Source organism: Capra hircus, chromosome 9, assembly GCF_001704415.2.
Source record: "Capra hircus breed San Clemente chromosome 9, ASM170441v1, whole genome shotgun sequence".
Lineage (NCBI taxonomy): Eukaryota > Metazoa > Chordata > Mammalia > Artiodactyla > Bovidae > Capra > Capra hircus.
The window spans coordinates 49,621,019-49,639,207 of NC_030816.1; the positions used below are offsets into that span (position 1 = coordinate 49,621,019).

The 18,189-nt window shown below is 39.0% G+C and overlaps 2 protein-coding genes across 4 annotated transcripts in view; one reads left to right on the forward strand and one right to left on the reverse strand.

Moving 5' to 3' along the window:
- The window catches only part of ORC3 (origin recognition complex subunit 3), a 73,245-nt gene extending 57,812 nt beyond the window's left edge, over positions 1-15,433 (reverse strand). For 2 of the 3 annotated variants that reach the window (XM_005684697.3, XM_005684696.3), the window contains exons 1-4: positions 15,308-15,433; positions 12,562-12,616; positions 7,310-7,407; positions 5,383-5,527 (exon numbers count right to left, since the gene is read on the reverse strand). In XM_005684697.3, the coding sequence (XP_005684754.2) occupies positions 5,383-5,527; positions 7,310-7,407; positions 12,562-12,616; positions 15,308-15,331 (322 nt within the window). In that variant the 5' untranslated portion in view covers positions 15,332-15,433. The remainder of the gene's footprint in view (positions 1-5,382; positions 5,528-7,309; positions 7,408-12,561; positions 12,617-15,307) is intronic. The other variant, XM_013966491.2, reaches the window with a different exon arrangement.
- The window catches only part of RARS2 (arginyl-tRNA synthetase 2, mitochondrial), a 72,733-nt gene continuing 70,041 nt past the window's right edge, over positions 15,498-18,189 (forward strand). The window contains exon 1 of the mRNA XM_005684698.2: positions 15,498-15,580. Coding sequence (XP_005684755.1) covers positions 15,545-15,580 — 36 coding nt within the window. The 5' untranslated portion in view covers positions 15,498-15,544. The remainder of the gene's footprint in view (positions 15,581-18,189) is intronic.

Genomic DNA, 18,189 nt, shown 5'->3' on the forward strand with positions numbered 1-18,189 from the left:
CTCTTGAGAAACCTATATGCAAGAAACCTGTATGAAGGTCAGGAAGCAACCGTTAGAACTGGACATGGAACAACAGACTGGCTCCAAATCGGAAAAGGAGTACGTCAAGGCTGTATATTGTCACCCTGCTTATTTAACTTATATGCAGAGTACATCATGAGAAACGCTGGGCTGGAAGAAACACAAGCTGGAATCAAGATTGCCGGGAGAAATATCAATAATCTCAGATATGCAGATGACACCACCCTTATGGCAGAAAGTGAAGAGGAACTAAAAAGCCTCTTGATGAAAGTGAAAGAGGAGACTGAAAGAGTTGGCTTAAAGCTCAACATTCAGAAAACGAAGATCATGGTATCCAATCCCATCACTTCATAGCAAATAGATGTGGAAACAGTGGAAACAGTGTCAGACTTTATTTTTGGGGGCTCCAAAATCACTGCAGATGGTGATTGCAGCCATGAAATTAAAAGACGCTTACTCCTTGGAAGAAAAGTTATGACCAACCTAGATAGCATATTCAAAAGCAGAGATATTACTTTGCCGACTAAGGTCCATCTAGTCAAGGCTATGGTTTTTCTGTGGTCATGTATGGATGTGAGAGTTGGACTGTGAAGAAGGCTGAGTGCCGAAGAATTGATGCATTTGAACTGTGGTGTTGGAGAACACTCTTGAGAGTCCCTTGGACTGCAAGAAGATCCAACCAGTCCATTCTGAAGGAGATCAGCCCTGGGTTTTCTTTGGAAGGAATGATGCTAAAGCTGAAACTCCAGTACTTTGGCCACCTCATGAGAAGAGTTGACTCACTGGAAAAGACTCTGATGCTGGGAGGGATTGGGAGCAGGAGAAGGGGACGACAGAGGATGAGATGGCTGGATGGCATCACTGACTCGATGGACGTGAGTCTGAGTGAACTCCGGGAGTTGGTGATGGTCAGGGAGGCCTGGCGTGCTGCGATTCATGGGGTCGCAAAGAGTCGGACACGACTGAGCGACTGAACTGGACTGAACAAAAGGCCAACAAGTGTGACAACGCATCTCTGAACAAAGTTGGGAGTTTAATAAAACAATGGCTTATCTTTCACTGACTGCCTTCATTAGCTATTTAACACTAGTTCCTTAAAACAATAGATTTGTCTACTGGAAACATGATAATCAACATTGTCTTTAACTGGAAAAATGTTCTCCTCAGACCCCTGACTTTATCAAACAACCATATATTAGGCAAACAGATTCAAGGGATTAGATCTGATAGAGTACCTGAAGAACTATGGATGGATGTTTCTAACATTGTACAGGAGGTGGTGATCAAAACCACATCCAAGAAAAAGAAATGTAAAAGGCAAAATGGTTATCTACGGAGGACTTACAAATAGCTGAGAGAACAAGAGATGCAAAAGGCAAAGGAGAAAAGGAAAGATAAATCCATCTGAATACAGAGTTCCAAAGAAGAGCAAGGAGGGATAAGAAAGCCTTCCTAAATGATCAATGTAAAAAAATAGAGGAAAAGAATAGAATGGGAAAGACTAGAGATCCTTTCAAAAAAATAGAGACACTTCAGAAAACTAAGATCATGGGATCTGGTCCCATCACTTCATAGCAAATAGATGGGGAAACCGTGGAAACAGTATCAGACTTTATTTTTTTGGGCTCCAAAATCACTGCAGATGGTGACTGCAGCCATAAAATTAAAAGACGCTTACTCCTTGGAAGGAAAGTTATGACCAACCCAGACAGCATAATAAAAAGCAGAGACATTACTTTGCCAACAAAGGTCCATCTAGTTAAGGCTATGGTTTTTCCAGTGGTCATGTACGGATGTGAGAGTTGGACTGTGAAGAAAGCTGAGCGCCGAAGAATTGATGCTTTTGAACTGTGGTGTTGGAGAAGACTCTTGAGAGTCCCTTGGACTGCAAGAAGATCCAACCAGTCCATTCTAAAGGAGATCAGTCCTGGGTGTTCTCTGGAAGGACTGATGCTAAAGCTGAAACTCCAATACTTTGGCCACCTCATGAGAAGAGTTGACTCATTGGAAAAGACCCTGATGCTGGCAGAGATTGAGGGCAGGAGGAGAAGGGGACTACAGAGGATGGGATGGCTGGATGGCATCACCGACTCGATGGACATGAGTTTGGGTGAACTCCGAGAGTTGGTGATGGACAGGGAGGCCTTGCGTGCTGCAATTCATGGGGTCACAAAGAGTCGGACACGACTGAGCGACTGAAGTGAACTGAACTGAAGGGAACTTTTCATGCAAAGATGAGCATAAAAAAGGACAGGAATGGTATGGACCTAACAGAAGCAGAAGATATTAGGAAGAAGTGGCAAGAATACAGAGAATAACTATACAAAAGAGATCTTACTGACCCAGATAACCATGATGGTGTGATCACTCACCTAGAGTTGGACATCCTGTAGTGTGAAGTTAAGTGGCCCTTAAAAAGCATCACTACAAAGCTAGTGGAGGTGATGGAATTCCAGTGGAGCTATTTCAAATCCTGAAAGATGATGCTGTGAAAGTGCTATACTCAATATGCCAGCAAATTTGGAAAACTCAGCAGTGGCCACAGGACTGGAAAAGGTCAGTTTTCATTCTAATCCCAAGAAAGGCAATGCCAAAGTATGTTCAATCCACTGCAGAATGGCACACATTTCCCACGCTAGCAAAGTAATGCTCAAAATTTTCCAAACTAGGCTTCAATAGTGTATGAATTGAGAACTTCCAGATGTTCAAGCTGGATTTAGAAAAGGCAGAGGAACCAGAGATCAAATTGCAACCATCCACTGGATCACAGAAAAAGCAACAGAATTCCAGAAAAACATCTATTTCTACTTTATTGACTATGCTAAAGCCGTTGACTGCATGGATCACAACAAACTGTGGCAAATTCTTCAAGAAATGGGAATACCAAACCACCTGACCTGCCTCCAGAGAAACCTGTAAGCAGTTCAGGAAGCAACAATTAGAATCAGACGTGGAACAATGGGCAGGTTTCAAATTCGGAAAGGAGTACATCAAGGCTGTATACTGTCATTCTCCTTATTTAATTCATATGCAGAGTACATCATGCGAAATGCCAGGCTGGATGAAGCACAAGCTGGAATCAAGATTGCCAGGAGAAACATCAATAACCTCAGATATGCAGATGACACCACCCTTATGGCAGAAAGTGAAGAGGAACTAAAGAGCCTCTTTGTGAAAGTGAAAGAACAAAGTGAAAAGGCTTGTTTAAAACTCAACATTCAGAAAACTAACATCATGGCATCCAGTCCCGTCACTTCATGGGGAAACAGTGGAAACAGTGAGAGTTTTTTTCTTCTTCCAAAATCACTGCAGGTGGTGACTGCAGCCATGAAATTAAAAGATACTTGCTCCTTGGAAGAAAAGCTATACCAAACCTAGACAGAATACTAAAAAGGAGAGACATTACTTTGCCAACAAAGGTTATATAGTCACAGCTATAGTTTTTCCAGTAGTCATGTACAGATGTGAGAGTTCGAACATAAAGAAGGCTGAGTGCCAAAGAATTTATGCTTTTGAATTGTGGTGTTGGAAAAGTCTCTTGAGAGTCCCTTGGACTACAAGGAGATCAAACCAGTCAATCCTAAAGGCAATCAGTCCTGAATATTCACTGGAAGGACTGATGCTGAAGCTCCAATACTCTGGCTGCCTGATGCTAAGAGCTGACTTATCAGAAAAGACCCTGATGCTGGGAAAGATTGAGGGCAATAGGAGAAGGGGAGGACAAAGGATGAGATGCCTGGATGGCATCACCTTCTCAATGGACATGAGTTTAAAAAGCAAGCTCCAGGAGATGGTGAAGGAAAGGGCAGCCTGGCATGCTGCAGTCCATGGGGTCACAAAGAGTTGGACACAGGTGAGTGCCTGAACAACAACAGCCATCTATCAGGCTGTATAACCTGGCAGGAGAGAAACAAAACACCCGATAGTACAAGCCAGCCATCACTAGGCCTCTGTTTCTCATCAGCAGATAGAAGGGGTTTAAAACTAAAACTGCACTGAAAAACTGGTCCACAGCATTACAACAATCATTCGCTGGAGTTTTGTTACTCAGTGGTCCTGGGATTGGCAATATGGGCATCAGCTGGACGCCTGTTAGAAATGAGCAAGCTTAAATAACCAGCAAATAAGTCTGGCCCCACCCTAGACTTATTAATGAAAATCTGTGTTTACTAAGATCCCTGGAGATTATTTGTAGGTACATTAAAGTATGAGAGGTATTGACCTGAATATCAGGAAGAATATTTAGGTAATGAACAGTGTTAGAGGCAGTATTAAATAATAGAATTAATTTCTTATCTGAGAGCTCACTAATATAAATACCTTGAATAAATAATAAATTAGAAATACAATGAAGAGTATGTTTTGAATCCAAATAAATCCAACTTTCCTTTCAAACGGAATGAAGAAAAGTTGCTAATATTTCTTTGGAAGGAATGATGCTAAAGCTGAAACTCCAGTACTTTGGCCACCTCATGCGAAGAGTTGACTCACTGGAAAAGATTTTGATGCTGGGAGGGATTGGGAGCAGGAGAAGGGGACGACAGAGGATGAGATGGCTGGATGGCATCATTGACTCGATGAACGCGAGTCTGAGTGAACTCCGGGAGTTGGTGATGGTCAGGGAGGCCTGGCGTGCTGCAATTCATGGGGTCGCAAAGAGTCGGACACGACTGAGCGACTGAACTGAACTGATTTCAAAGAACTGTTTCCAATATTCTGCATTCCAGATGTTTAATTAAAATGAGATATTAGTGATGGATACTTAAGCACCTAAAAAATTTACAATCTGCAGTCTGAAGAATCCCAGGGATGGGGGAGCCTCATGGGCTGCCGTCTATGGGGTCACACAGAGTCGGACATGACTGAAGTGACTTAGCAGCAGTCTGAAAGTAACATCTATATTTCATCCAACCTCCCCCCCAAACAGTTAATATTAACACAATATTACAATACAAAATTTTTAAAAATAAGCACAGGGAAATAAAATTAAGGTCAGAGTAACTTCACTGAAGATATGACTTAAAAGATATAAAAGTCACATCTATCAATATACTGATAGTTTATCACTGAATTCAAATCTCATATTAAAATAACTAATGAAGAAAGAGTAATAGTAATACAAATTTATTGCCCCTTCATTTTTATGACAAAAAGGTGAGAACTAACCCTTAGTCAATTCTTTTAATTTACAGATGTATGATTAATGTAAGAATACTTAATTGGTTTTCAAAGTATGCAAATTTTGATCAATGTAACTATGCAAATGAAAAAGACAAAATAAATTTATCAGAACAGGTGATTCCATTCTATTCTCAACAACAAAACCACTATTTACAAAAAAACAAACACACACATTTGTACCTAGAATAAGAGCAGCAGTTGGAATTTCTCTGAGTTTTATTTCACTGCTCCAGTCTTCAGAATTCTTCCAGAGCCCAGAATGAGATGTTTGCAGAAATTCAATGAGACTGTCAAATAGGTTTTTATTTAATTCCTCCTGTAGTCGCTACAAAGAAAACACAAAACTTCACAAGTTATTTTTAGCAGTAATCTGATACATCTTTCCAAATCTGAGAAAGAAAACAGTCATAATTTCAATTCCAAAGATCACATATAAAATGATTATTAGATGAAATTTAAAAATTCTTTTCCTTAAATATCCAGTGTTTGGGATTCTTTCCTTTAAAATATCTGATTTATTTATTCAACAAGCATTTTCTAATCACCTTACAAATGAAAAGATCTCTTCCCTAAGAAAAGAGAAGAACTGAGATAAAACACTTACAACTAAATTAAAATACACTGTTACAATATTGTTGTAGCAATCTATGCAAAAAGTAGGACCATCTAACTTAAGCTGAGCAGATAATATACTTAAGCCAAAGCACCGAGCAGGTGATGCAGGAGGTGATGGTGGATGGAAAAAAAATGAACAAGGAATAGGAATGGGCAATGGAGAAGGCAAACAAGGAAGAAAGCACCAATCATCTGGAGAACCAAAGACATACCTAAGCATAAAGAACATGAGAAGTGGCCAGGAATGATGAGACTGGACAAAACACTCAAGGGACCAGACCAAGGAAATATATACCTGATGTTGAAGCCTTAGGATTTTGTCCTGTGGGGAGAACCATTAAAGGGATTTGGAGCAGAGGTATGATTAAATCGGGGTTAAGAAGGGTTAATCTGGTTAATCTGCGAAGGCCAGATTAGACGGGATCATAGGAGCTGTACTGGTAGTGGGGCTGGAAAACCCCTGTAGCCTGGCATAGGGCTAGATCTGCCCCCACGGGATTTGGCCAGTGGTGGCATAGGGATAAGCAACAGACCCAAAGGGTTTGACATCAGAGGCAGGGACATCAGTTAAGAGGATACAATGACAATCTATTAGGACCATTTAGATTTTTTAAACTAGAAACCATAAATCCAAACTGCTTCAAGGGTCCCACAGAATACAGGAAGAACAAAGCCATCAGGGGGAAAGCAACAGAGGGCGGTGGGGAGCAGTAACACACTGGAAGTGCACAACTCTGCCCCCTAAAGACACAAAAGAACAAGAAATACAGTCCTGTGTGGTCGAACCAAACAAGTCCCCTCAAGATGCTGGCCCCACATCTATAAATCTGCCATGGTGGAGAAACTTTTCAGTGCTGAAATATTAAGAACATGGCAACTGAAAAAGGGGATGAGAGAATGAAGTAGCCTAGAATTAGCTTGATTTCTCAAATGTGTAACTGAATGGATAATTTAAAGAGTGCCACTATTTACACTGAAGCATGTGTATTACCATATGTAAAACAGATGACCAGTGCAAGTTCGATGCATGAAGCAAGGCACTCAAAGCCAGCACTCTGGGACAACCCAGAGGGATGGGATGGGGAGGGAGGTGGGTCAGGGGGTTGGGATGGGGGACGCATGTATACCCATAGCTGATTCATGTCGCTGTATGGCAAAAACCACCACAATATTGGAAACTAAGTAGCCTCCAATAAAATTAACTGAAAAAATAAAAAGAGTGCCACTATTTAAAAGTAGTGACGATATGAAAATGGCCTATGCATAGGAGCCACCACTGTAAATATATATCCCAATACCTGAAGCTAGGCTTAATACTTGAAACAAGGGTGTTGTGGTTTGTTTTAGGATATACATATTATGCTTAACCAAGATTAACTATATGTCATCAATACTCTTATAAATTGGTAGAAAGTAAAATGGGAAGCCAACAAACATGAGATGTATGATATTAAAGAAACCTTATTTATTTAAAAAAATAAAAGGGATTCACCTCAGTTTCAGATTTCATCTGCTGCCATATTAACTGGTAAGTTTCAAAGCGAAGCTTACTGTCCTCAGATGCATTTTTCCCTTTACTAAAATAGTCCTCTAAAAACACAGAAAGAAATCAGTCAGTTTCTTTTTTACATGGTAACACTTAGGAAATCTCTGTGTAAAATCACACAGGAAGTGACAGGATTGAATTTTTTAATAAACACCAGAAATATATATATTTTAGAATAAGTAACATTCAGTATCCTTTATATTTAATTTTATTTATAGCCATATTTTTATTATACTAATGGTATTTGTAAGTTCAAAAATCTTTTTAATTTTGATTGTATTTCTATCATTTTTTAAAAATTTCTAATAGTTTATTTAATGGTTTTGGTTTGAGGTACATACATTTAGTATTAATATATTTTCTCTATTTGCTCTTATTATAAGGTTCTGTATACTTCACATATTTGAACTCTCCTTTATTAAGTGATTCTCATTCATTTAATTCTCCTTTACTAAATGATTCTCATTAATTTTTCTGCTACTATTCTTTTTCTATTTTCATTCATTTAATTCTCATTCATTTAACTGCTACTATTCTTATTCTTTGTTCAGCTGAAATAGTATAGCACAGTCTTTTATTTAGTCTGCATTTTACATCCTTCTTGAATGTTTTCCTCTAAATGGTTAGACATTTATCAACATACTATTTATTGCAACAGTTTTCAAACTCTTTAAACCATTATCCATACTAAGGAACACATTTACATCCTATACATGTACATCTATGAAAAACAAAAAGTCCTATAAAAGTACTTTTCATTTTCATGTGATAGCAAACATTTTCCAACCTGTTTTTAAAACTGTCAGGACCCACTGAATTGATTTCATGACTCACACTTGGGTTGCAAACTTTCAGTTTAAAAAATACTCACTTATTGAATAATCCATCCTTGCTCCCACCAATGTAAGATGCCCTTACAGTCTGAATACTTACAAATACACTTGAAACTGTTTTTGAACTTCCTTTGTTCTATCAAATCCAACTCTACTCCCACACAATTCTGAACTCTTTTAATTATTGTAGCTGTGTAGTACATTCTAATATCAAATAGATGCAGCTTCTCCCTACCACCATCAAACATTATTCTTTTGTATTTGGCTATATCTCTTTAATGAGATGCTTTTGTTTTTTTCCTGTCTTATTGTAACATCAGAGATTCCTTACCCTTACATATTAAAAATATAAATACCAAATTTAAATCAAATTATTTAAATAACTGAATTTTTATAAATCTTGGGAGTAAAGATAATTAAAGTTTGAGTATATTAGTAAAATTATTTCATTTCACTTGTATGAATTAATCAAAGTAGAATTATATATGGTTCCTGTCCCTTGTTTGTTTCCTAGCAAAAATTGCTTACAAACAAAAGAATTATTTCTTCAATCACAAGTAAGTTGTATTCTCACTGGAGAAACCGGTAATTGTCAGCTAGTACTCCACAATGATAGTAAAGATCTGCTTTTGTTTTCTTACCAAATACTTTGCATACTTTTCATTCTTTTTAATTGGAATATTTCTAATAAAGTATTAAGTGTCAGCTGAAGTCTTATATAAACTAATATATATGAAAAAAAAATTTAAGACACTTTCAAATTAATTTTGTCACTTCTCAAAAAGAATTATACTGGTGTTCGACTGCATAAAGTAAAATCTATAGATTGACTAGGGAAGAAGTGACATTTTTAATATGCTAAAAAAAATTCACATCCCAAAATACTACAGGTCTCTCTTTTAATATTTGACTATGTAAAATATTCAAATATTTTATTGGCCTTATAGTTTTCCACTTCTCTTCATATTTCCTGTTGTTTACTGATAGATATTTTATTGCAGCAGCTACAAGTGTCATGGTATTAAAAAATAATTGGGAAAGTACATCTTTTTTTCTGATTTCACTGAGATGCTGCTAGTATCCTTTGAAAAAGTTTTAAAGTTAATTGATAGTTTGGAATAGAAATTTTCTTTCAAGTTGAGGAACTCTTCTTTCTAATTGTTACTCAATTTTTGACAAGTACTGATTTTTAAAATTTATCAAAAGCCTTAGAATATACTGAAGTCATCATATGGTAAAAGGATAGACAAGAATATAGAATAAAAATGCAAACCAAATAAAAGCAAGAAGATACAATATTATTAAGAGATAAAACAGAACAACATAGGTCCTTAAATAGAAAAAGCTATTTTATGTTTTAAATTTATCTATATTTTAATTGTGAAAAAGTCATTATAATTTGAAGAGTAAAAGCATATAAAACAAAGTGGTAAATCAAGATATTACTTTTTATGCTACATCAAAATATATAATTTTAACTATTAGAATTTGGAGGGGAAAAAACACCAGTAGGACACTTTAACCTGCTGTCATTTGTAGATCTGGTAGGTAAAAAGTTAAAAAAGTAGGTATTAAGATGAACTAAAGAGGTAAGCTCTTGCTGTTGAGATTCCTTCCGCTCCTACTCTAGAGGCTTTACTCGGGTGAACACCCCCTACAGTGCCAGGCTGCCTGGCCCTCCCTGTCTCCCTCTCCACCCCTTGCCCAGTTGGGTTACAGATGTGCAGTCATCCGCATAATGTGGAGGCAAGGGAGTGGTACCATTCTTTTATATATATGCCCAAGTGTCTTCAAGCCAAGGGGACAGATGGTGAGGAATGCAGAGCATCTTCCTACTTCTTCAGGCAATTTGTTTCAAGAACTGAAGCCAGCAAAAGCAAGTGCTAAAATCTGGATTTATTTTCCTCATTTCTGCTCCATCTTATAATCAGGGTCAATTCCCCCTAAGAGTTTCATATTAAAACAGTATCTGTTGGCCTTTAATCAGCACATAAATACCGCCCCCCCCCAAAAAAAAACCACCTCAGGTACTTCAAAGTTCAAACTATACAATTATACATATTAGTTTCATTAATACTAAAAATCTTTAAACAAATCTTAGTAAGTTACAGGTGAAATTCAACACAAAAAGTTCTAAGCAAAAACGTGCCTCACATTATGAGAGACAGTATTAAGTAGTGGTTAGACGGTAGGCTCTGGAATCAGCTTGATTTCAAATCTCAGCTCTGCGACTTGCTAGCACTATCATTGAGAAAGTTCTTTCTAGTCTAAGTATCCTCACATACTTTAGTGGAGAAAACAGTTTAAAACTGATTTCATAGTTTGCTGAGAGGATTAAACAAATTAACATGTGTGTGTGTGTGTGTGTGTGTGTGTGTGTGTGTGTCAGTCACTCAGTTGTGTCCAACTCTCAGCCACCCCATAGACTGTATCCCAGCAGGCTCCTCTGTTCACTGGATTTCCCAGGCAAGAATACTGGAGTGGGTAGCCATTTCCTTCTCCAGGGGATCTTCCCAACCCAGGGATCAAACCCCAGTCTCCTGCACTGCAGGTGGATTCTTCACAGACTGAGCCACCAGGGAAGCCCAGCTGGTCTCAAACTGAAAGATTAACACTCTGAAGATCTACTTTCTGTGATGATTTAGAAAAATCCAATTTTATATATTTGAACTGTTTATTTTCTTAGTCAAACAACAGGATAGTCCAGTTTTTCTTTTTTAATATGAAATTAGCGCATGAGTATACTTCAGTTCAGTTCAGTTGCTCAGTCGTGTCCGATTCTGCGACCCCATGAATCACAGCATGCCAGGCCTCCCTGTCCATCACCAACTCCCGGAGTTCACCCAGACTCGCGTCCATCGAGTCAGTGATGCCATCCAGCCATCTCATCCTTGGTCGTCCCCTTCTTCTCCTGCCCCCAATCCCTCCCAGCATCAGAGTCTTTTCCAATGAGTCAACTCTTCGCATGAGTATACTTAACTGCACATAATTTTCCCATCAGAATGAATCTTCACAGTACTGAATATTGAGTGGAAATACTCAATATGCCTGAGAGGAGCTTTTAAAAAATATAAACACCTGGGTCCCACTTCCAAAGAATCTGATTCAATTGGTCTGGGATAGGGTCTGGGCATCAGTGCTTTTAAGAAAGTTGAAATATGAATAAGGTTGACAGACTGTACCACTGTCACCTTGCTAGCTGTGAAACTGTACTACAGGCACGAGATATGCTACCAACAGGGATAAATGAGTGAGAGTTCAAGGGAACTCCCTCCACTTTTTCTTACAACTGCACATGAATCTACAATTACACCGAAAAAATAATCAGTTTTTTTTTTTTTAAGTTGCTCAAGTGATTCTAATCTTGGGGCTTCCCTGGTGGTCCACTGGCTAAGCCTCCATGCTCCCAATGCCAGGGGGCCCAGGTTCAATCCCTTGTCAGGGAACTAGATCCCACATGCTGCAATTAAGAATTCAAATGTGGCAAAGGAAGATCCTGTGTGCCACAACTAAGACCCAGAGCAACTAAATAAATATGTAAAAATAACTAATAATCTGCAGCCCCAATTGAGAACCAGTGCAATAAACATTTTCTGACTGATAACAACATCTTGATTTGTTTGAAGTTGTCAAGTCTTCTAACTTGACCACTAAACAGATATTTCGATATAAATAGAAGAAAAAGAAGACTTCCCTGGTGGCTCAGATGGTAAGAGCGTCTGCCTGCAATGCAGGAGACCCAGGCTCGATTCCTGGGTTGGGAAGATCCCCTGGAGAAGGAAATGGCAACCCACTCCAGTACTCTTGCCTTGAAAATCCCATGGACGGAAGAGCCTAGTGGGCTACAGTCCATGGGGTCACAAAGAGTCGGACACGACTGAGCCACTTCACTTTCAGAAGAAGAAGATAGTGTTTTTTTAATAATTTAATTTTATTTAAGTATAACTTACAAATAATAAAATATGCCCATTTAAGAGTTTGATATGTCCTAACCAAGGTTTACATTTACGTAATCATCCTATCTAGAGAACATACCCATCACTCAAAAAAATCCCTCTTGCATTTGTGCAGTCAATTCTCCCTACCTCATTCCAAGAAATCACTGGGATTTTTAAGACAATCTCTCTTGAAGAACGGTAACCCTTTGAAGGAAATTTCAATTTGTCTTTTGAAGGTACATATGCATCCTCTTTTAGAGCCTAGGGCAGTGCCCTTACCACTTTGTCCTATGCCTTCGAACATAACTGCTCTATCAACACAGTAAGTGAAGCAAGCTTAGGCAAGAGAATTACTAATTCATTAAAAGTTAGGTTAGTTCACACTTGAGGGAGGAAAACTAACAAATCTCATCTTAAGATATTTTACCTATTGGCACAGAGATCTTTCTCTTCTTGAAGTTTGGCTTAAACACAAAGCAACCCTACAAAAAAGACAGAGAAAAAATAGCATAAAGTCAAAGCAGCCAAGGAGTAGACAAATCTGATTAACAAAGTATTTTATGAATAAACAGATTTTTTAAGGCATTTCTTTAAAGTGCTAAGAAATCATCTTCCTTCAATCTGAATTATAGAAGGGAAATTCTTAAACAACAAGGGAATTTAACACTTCTTTCTTCTCCCTCCCATGGGAAGCTCTTCTTTGATTTTACTCTTTGGGAGCTAATCTAAGAGACAAAGAAAATAAAAACTGATGAAATTTAAACCCATTAAAGCTCCATTTTTATAAAACCTAGTGAAAAAAGAACATTAATATGAACATCAAGATGATAAAAAATACTGACACCTTCCCATCTCTAAAGAAACATTCATTATTTAATTAAATTCCAAGTATCTAGAACCTTGGCAGGGCAAACAATTCTGGCTACTGATTCACCTTACATATCTTTCTTCATCTGAAAAAATCCTTATTCATTTATCCATTAAAGTTCAACTCCAATTCACCTGCTTTGGGAACCCTTTCCCAATTTCTCTAATCAGAAGAATTATTCCTTCCCTTAATATCTCACAGTACTTGTATATCTTTATTTTGCTTTGTTTTAAATTATTTTCCCTATATAAGATAGCTATTTATGAGTGTCTCCCCAGTTAGTAAGCACCTTCAGAGTACAGACTGCATTTAACTCATAACTGTCTTCCCAGTGTTTAGGACAGTGTTAACATATACATTAGGCAATCAGTATACAAGATGGATGAATACTTGTCAAATAATTTTTTTGGTAATTTCCTAGCTACACTGAGTTTCATATTATTTGACTAGTGATACACAGGCCACCAGGTGCTGGTCCTATGTTTGCTCTACAATCCTAAAGCTGTATCATGGACAGCTTCTTCAAGATTTCCATTTCTATGGAAAATGAAAGAAATATATCTAGGAAAACCCATCTCAGGATAGATCCAAGGACTGCTGTACAAATATAAACTGGCCATGTGAATTGTTGTTGAGTCGCTAAGTTGTGTCTGACTCTTTCATGACTCCATGGACAGTAGCCCGCCAGGCTCCTCTGTTTCACAAGATTTTCCAGGCAAGAATACTGGAGTGGGTTGCCATTTTCTTCTCCAGGGAATCTTCCTGACCCAAGGATTGAACCCATGTCTCCTGTATTGGCAGGCAGATTGTTTACCACTGAGCTACCTAGGAAGCAGGGTCCAAAATAAGAATTGTGTCTTGAACAATTTTATCTGCAACTAACAGAATGATTTAAAATACACAAGTATTTTTAAATTTTCTTTAAGAAAAATCTTTTGGTGCCATGACAAGCTTGTCACTGCCTCCTTTCTATAGCCACATGCAATTCAGGAGCAGGAAAAAGAACCATGAAGAGCCCTGGGAATGGATCCCAATATATGGCAGCGGGAGTAATACCATTATTCACTTTGAACTACTGGTCAAGAAATGGTGTTGGAGATGGAAGAAGACGGGAGGAAAGCCAACAGCCAGAAAACATGACAAGAAAAGAGAAGTTTAGTTTAAAGCAAAAAGGAAGATGACAGTTCCATAAACCAATGAAACAGTCCTTAAAGATTCTCATTTACGTAAGGTGTCCTTCATAATTATGTCAATACAAGCATCTCTTATCTCATAAATGCTTTCCTGAAAAAAGAAAAAACCATAAAACTCTCACAATCCTGCACAATATACAAAAATAAGAAAAGCTTAAGCAACAAAAAGGATTAGGGGACAGACCACTCAAAACCTATGGAACCCACAGGAAAGAAATTCAAAAAAGGGGGGATTTAGGTATACTTATTGCTGATTCATTTGTTGTACAAGGACAGGACTTAGCAACTCAACAACAACAGAAACGAACACAACACTGTAAAACAACTATTCTCCCAATAAAACTTTTTTAAAACGTATGAACTTTATAACCAGGGCAAAATACAAACAGCATCAACCCTAAAAAAAAAAAAAAAAATTAGCAGTGACAGCTCTTCTGGCATTTGCACCTAGCATCACAGTCGCTCAAACTTCAGTATGCTTGAATCCTATGGTTTGTAGTTTTTCCCAAATATGTAGTCTTGCAAAGTACTGAATCTCATAATCTTATTCTAACGTGGTTTTAATTAAAATTAAAAATTAAATCCATGGTATATCCTTCATTAATTTACTGTTTGAACCGGAGAAAAGTCTTTGCAACCATATCTGCAGTCACAGGTTTATCACACAACTTAAGTTTCAGGAGCTTCCAGCTGTACTCCTAATATTACTAACCGGCACTTAGCGTCCAAAGAGGCACTAAAAGAACTTTTGGTAATAATGAAAATATCTGCGTCTATTTTGTTTACCACTTGTATCTCGGTACCTAACAGCGTTTGGCGTACAACAAACAACAGAAGGAAAAAAGAGGGCAGACTAGGGCACATCCTCCCGGGATCCGACCTCCACAAAGCAGAACTTAAAACCTCCGAGGCAAAACACTAAGGCATTTCGGCGTCTTCGCTCCCCAAGCAAAGTTGGCCTCCACTAGACGCGGAGCAAAGATGCTTCAGCTCCGCCCGCCGCTCCTGCCCCTCGAGCTAAGACAACTGGACAATGTAACCTCTGCTTCATCCTTCCTTCACAAGAGAATGAGGCAGCTATGGAGTCCTAATGGGCGTCCGCCCCCACATACCTTGGACACCGAAGAGGTAGCCATGGCTCTAGCAACCCGTGGAACTCCAGATGCACTCGGGATTTCCCGCGCTCCCTCGCGGCAGCGGGGCGGAGGTTAGTAGCGGGCCACGCTGCTGTTTGATTGGCTGGCAGCACCCTTCGGGGCGGGCTTCCGGCGCGCGTAGGCGGGGCGTGCAGAGAAGGGAGGAGCGAAGTTCTGGACCTTCCAGCTGGAACCCGCTTCGTGGAGTCAGACATGGCGTGCGGTTTCCGCAGGTCCATCGCCAGTCAGGTACGGGCACGGGAACTGGCATATGGTGGACCCCTGAGCCACGAAGCCCCTTTCACCGCTGCGAGCCAGCCCCCAGTCACCGGGAGGCCGCGCGGGTTCTGCTGATACCGTTTGTTTTTCCCGCTTGCTTTCGGCTTTCAGGAGGTGCTGGAGCGGCCGAGGCAAACCCGGTAGAGGGTTGAGCCTGCGGCCCAGATCAGTTTTCAGGGTGAAAAGTAAACCTTGAAAGGCGCACATTGCCTCGCTCACTGCTTACCGCCCCGCAGCTCAGTGAGCGTTAGCTGGATAGAAAGTCAGTGGGCCGTGCCTAGACCCTCTAGAAGTTAGTGTTCCGTTCTAAGTGTAGTTGATGATGGATCTGAATTTCCATTTGAAAAGAGCTAACTTCAAAACCAGTCATTTCTCTTGCAGTCATTTTGGCTGCCCGTCCTAGCGTTATTTTTGCTAACTCCAAATGTAACACGAGGCCCTATTTGTCTTGATTCTGAGGCATATTGTTCCTGGAAAACAGTTTGCCTCTTGAGGGGTGTAGGGGCGGAAGACGCAGCCAAACCAAAGATGAGAAGGAAGGATTTATTACTTGCCTCAAGTACGGAGAAGTGGGGGTTGCCAAGGGTTACCTTTCCCAAAGCATTATCTTATCAGGTGGCAAAATCGGGGAGGTTTTAAGCTAAAGGTATTGTGCATTTTCGTGAAGGTGCTTGAGCAGGTGAATTCCATATCAGATTAAGTCAGTGGTTGAGAGTATAAGGTTTAGTTGAAATCACCAGGGTCAGAAAGGATCAACATCTTCATTCCTTAGGTTCTAAACAGTCCGAGTTCTTAGCTAGCAGGTAGTTAACCCTCCTTAACCTGGGTGGACACCTAGTTCCAGTAGAGGAATTCAAAGTAGATTGTTTTGTGTATCCTCTGAGGGTAATTAGGATTCTGCCTTCTCCCTGCCTGATTGACTGCTTTTCCTTTTTTTTCTGTATTCCCTCACTTTCCGGATTTATAACTTGTTTGAACTGCCTATTTGGAACTCAAGGAAGAGCTAGAGGGCTGAAGGGAACTAAAAGTTTTTTTATACCCAAGAGGGACCCACAAGGTCCTGGTTGGTTTCAATCCCTTTTCTTTGATGCTCCTCCTCAGTCTTGAGGGGATCAGGTGTTAGACAAGAAAGGGAATAATATTTTGGATTGAGAGGTTAATCGTGAACTTGGCAGAGGAACTCGGTTTTAGGGAGAATCAGTTTCACTATTTAAACAACTCTGTAGTAAGGATGGGAATAAAACACTGGAACGTTAGAGTTCATCAAAAATAGTTTTTTTTCCACTCTTCCAAAAAAGTAAAATCATGCTATTGAAAGCAAAGAAATAATAAAATCATGTTAACATGAATAATAAAAACGTTAATCACGTAAACTATGTCTGGGGTAGGTAGCTTTGGACCTCAGCATCCAAGCTTTTGTGTGTATGTGAGTTGGTTTTCATTCAAAGCCCCGAGGTCAAGATAGTGCCATTACCAGAAAGGTTTTATGTTTAGTTTTGCAAAGGCTGTATTCTTCCTTATAGAGAAACCAAGCTGGGGAAACAGGAATAAATATGTATTGAGTATATTTGTGCTAATTACTTCACATTTAAACCTTGGGACACCCCTACAATAGAGAAGTATTAACCTTGTGATACAGTTGAGCAAATTGAGATTCAGAGAGATTAAATAACCTACCGAAGTGTTGGTTCATGAACAGAGATCTAAATTTGAAATCAGCTTCTTCCTATACACTGTGCTGTTTAGTTTGTGAAGGTGAGGAGCACAATCTGATCATTAAACAGAATATAGCAGAGTTGTGTGACAACATAAACTAAGACTAAGCAAACATCTTTCCCCAAACAAGATAATTGAGAGATGATCTGAGACGAGGATAAAAATAATACGTGCAATACATACCTTTATGAATGCGGTTCCTTACCTAATTTAGGAATGAAGGAATGTGTTACATGAAAGAACACATTAATTCTGCAAATTTTGATTAATGAGTCTAGTTTTTTTTTTAATCGCCCTTACCTATTGATATTTTTCTTCAGCACCTCCCCACCGACAACCAGTTGATTGTTCTCTTTAGCTGTAACTGTTTCTTTTTACTTATGTTTGATCATTTGTTTTGCATTTTAGATTCCACATAAAAGTGAAACCATACAATATTTGCCTTTCTCTGTGTGACATGTCACATAGTGTAATATCCGCTAGATCCATCCTTGTCATCGCAAATGGCAAGACTCCTTATTTTAATTTTAATGGCTGGATAATAGTCCATGGTATACATATACCACATGCTCTTTATCCATACATTTATTGATGGGCACTTACATTGCTTTCATATCTTGGCCATAGTAAATAATGCTGTAATGAACGTAAGAGTGCATATATCTTTTTGAACTAGGGTTTTTATTTTCTTTGAAGATATACCTAGAAGTGAAATTCATAGATTGTATGGCAGTTCTCAGAGAAGGCAATGGCAACCCACTCCAGTACTCTTGCCTGGAAAATCCCATGGGTGGAGGAACCTGGTAGGCTGCAGTCCATGGGGTCGCAAAGAGTCAGAGACCACTGAGCGACTTCACTTTCAC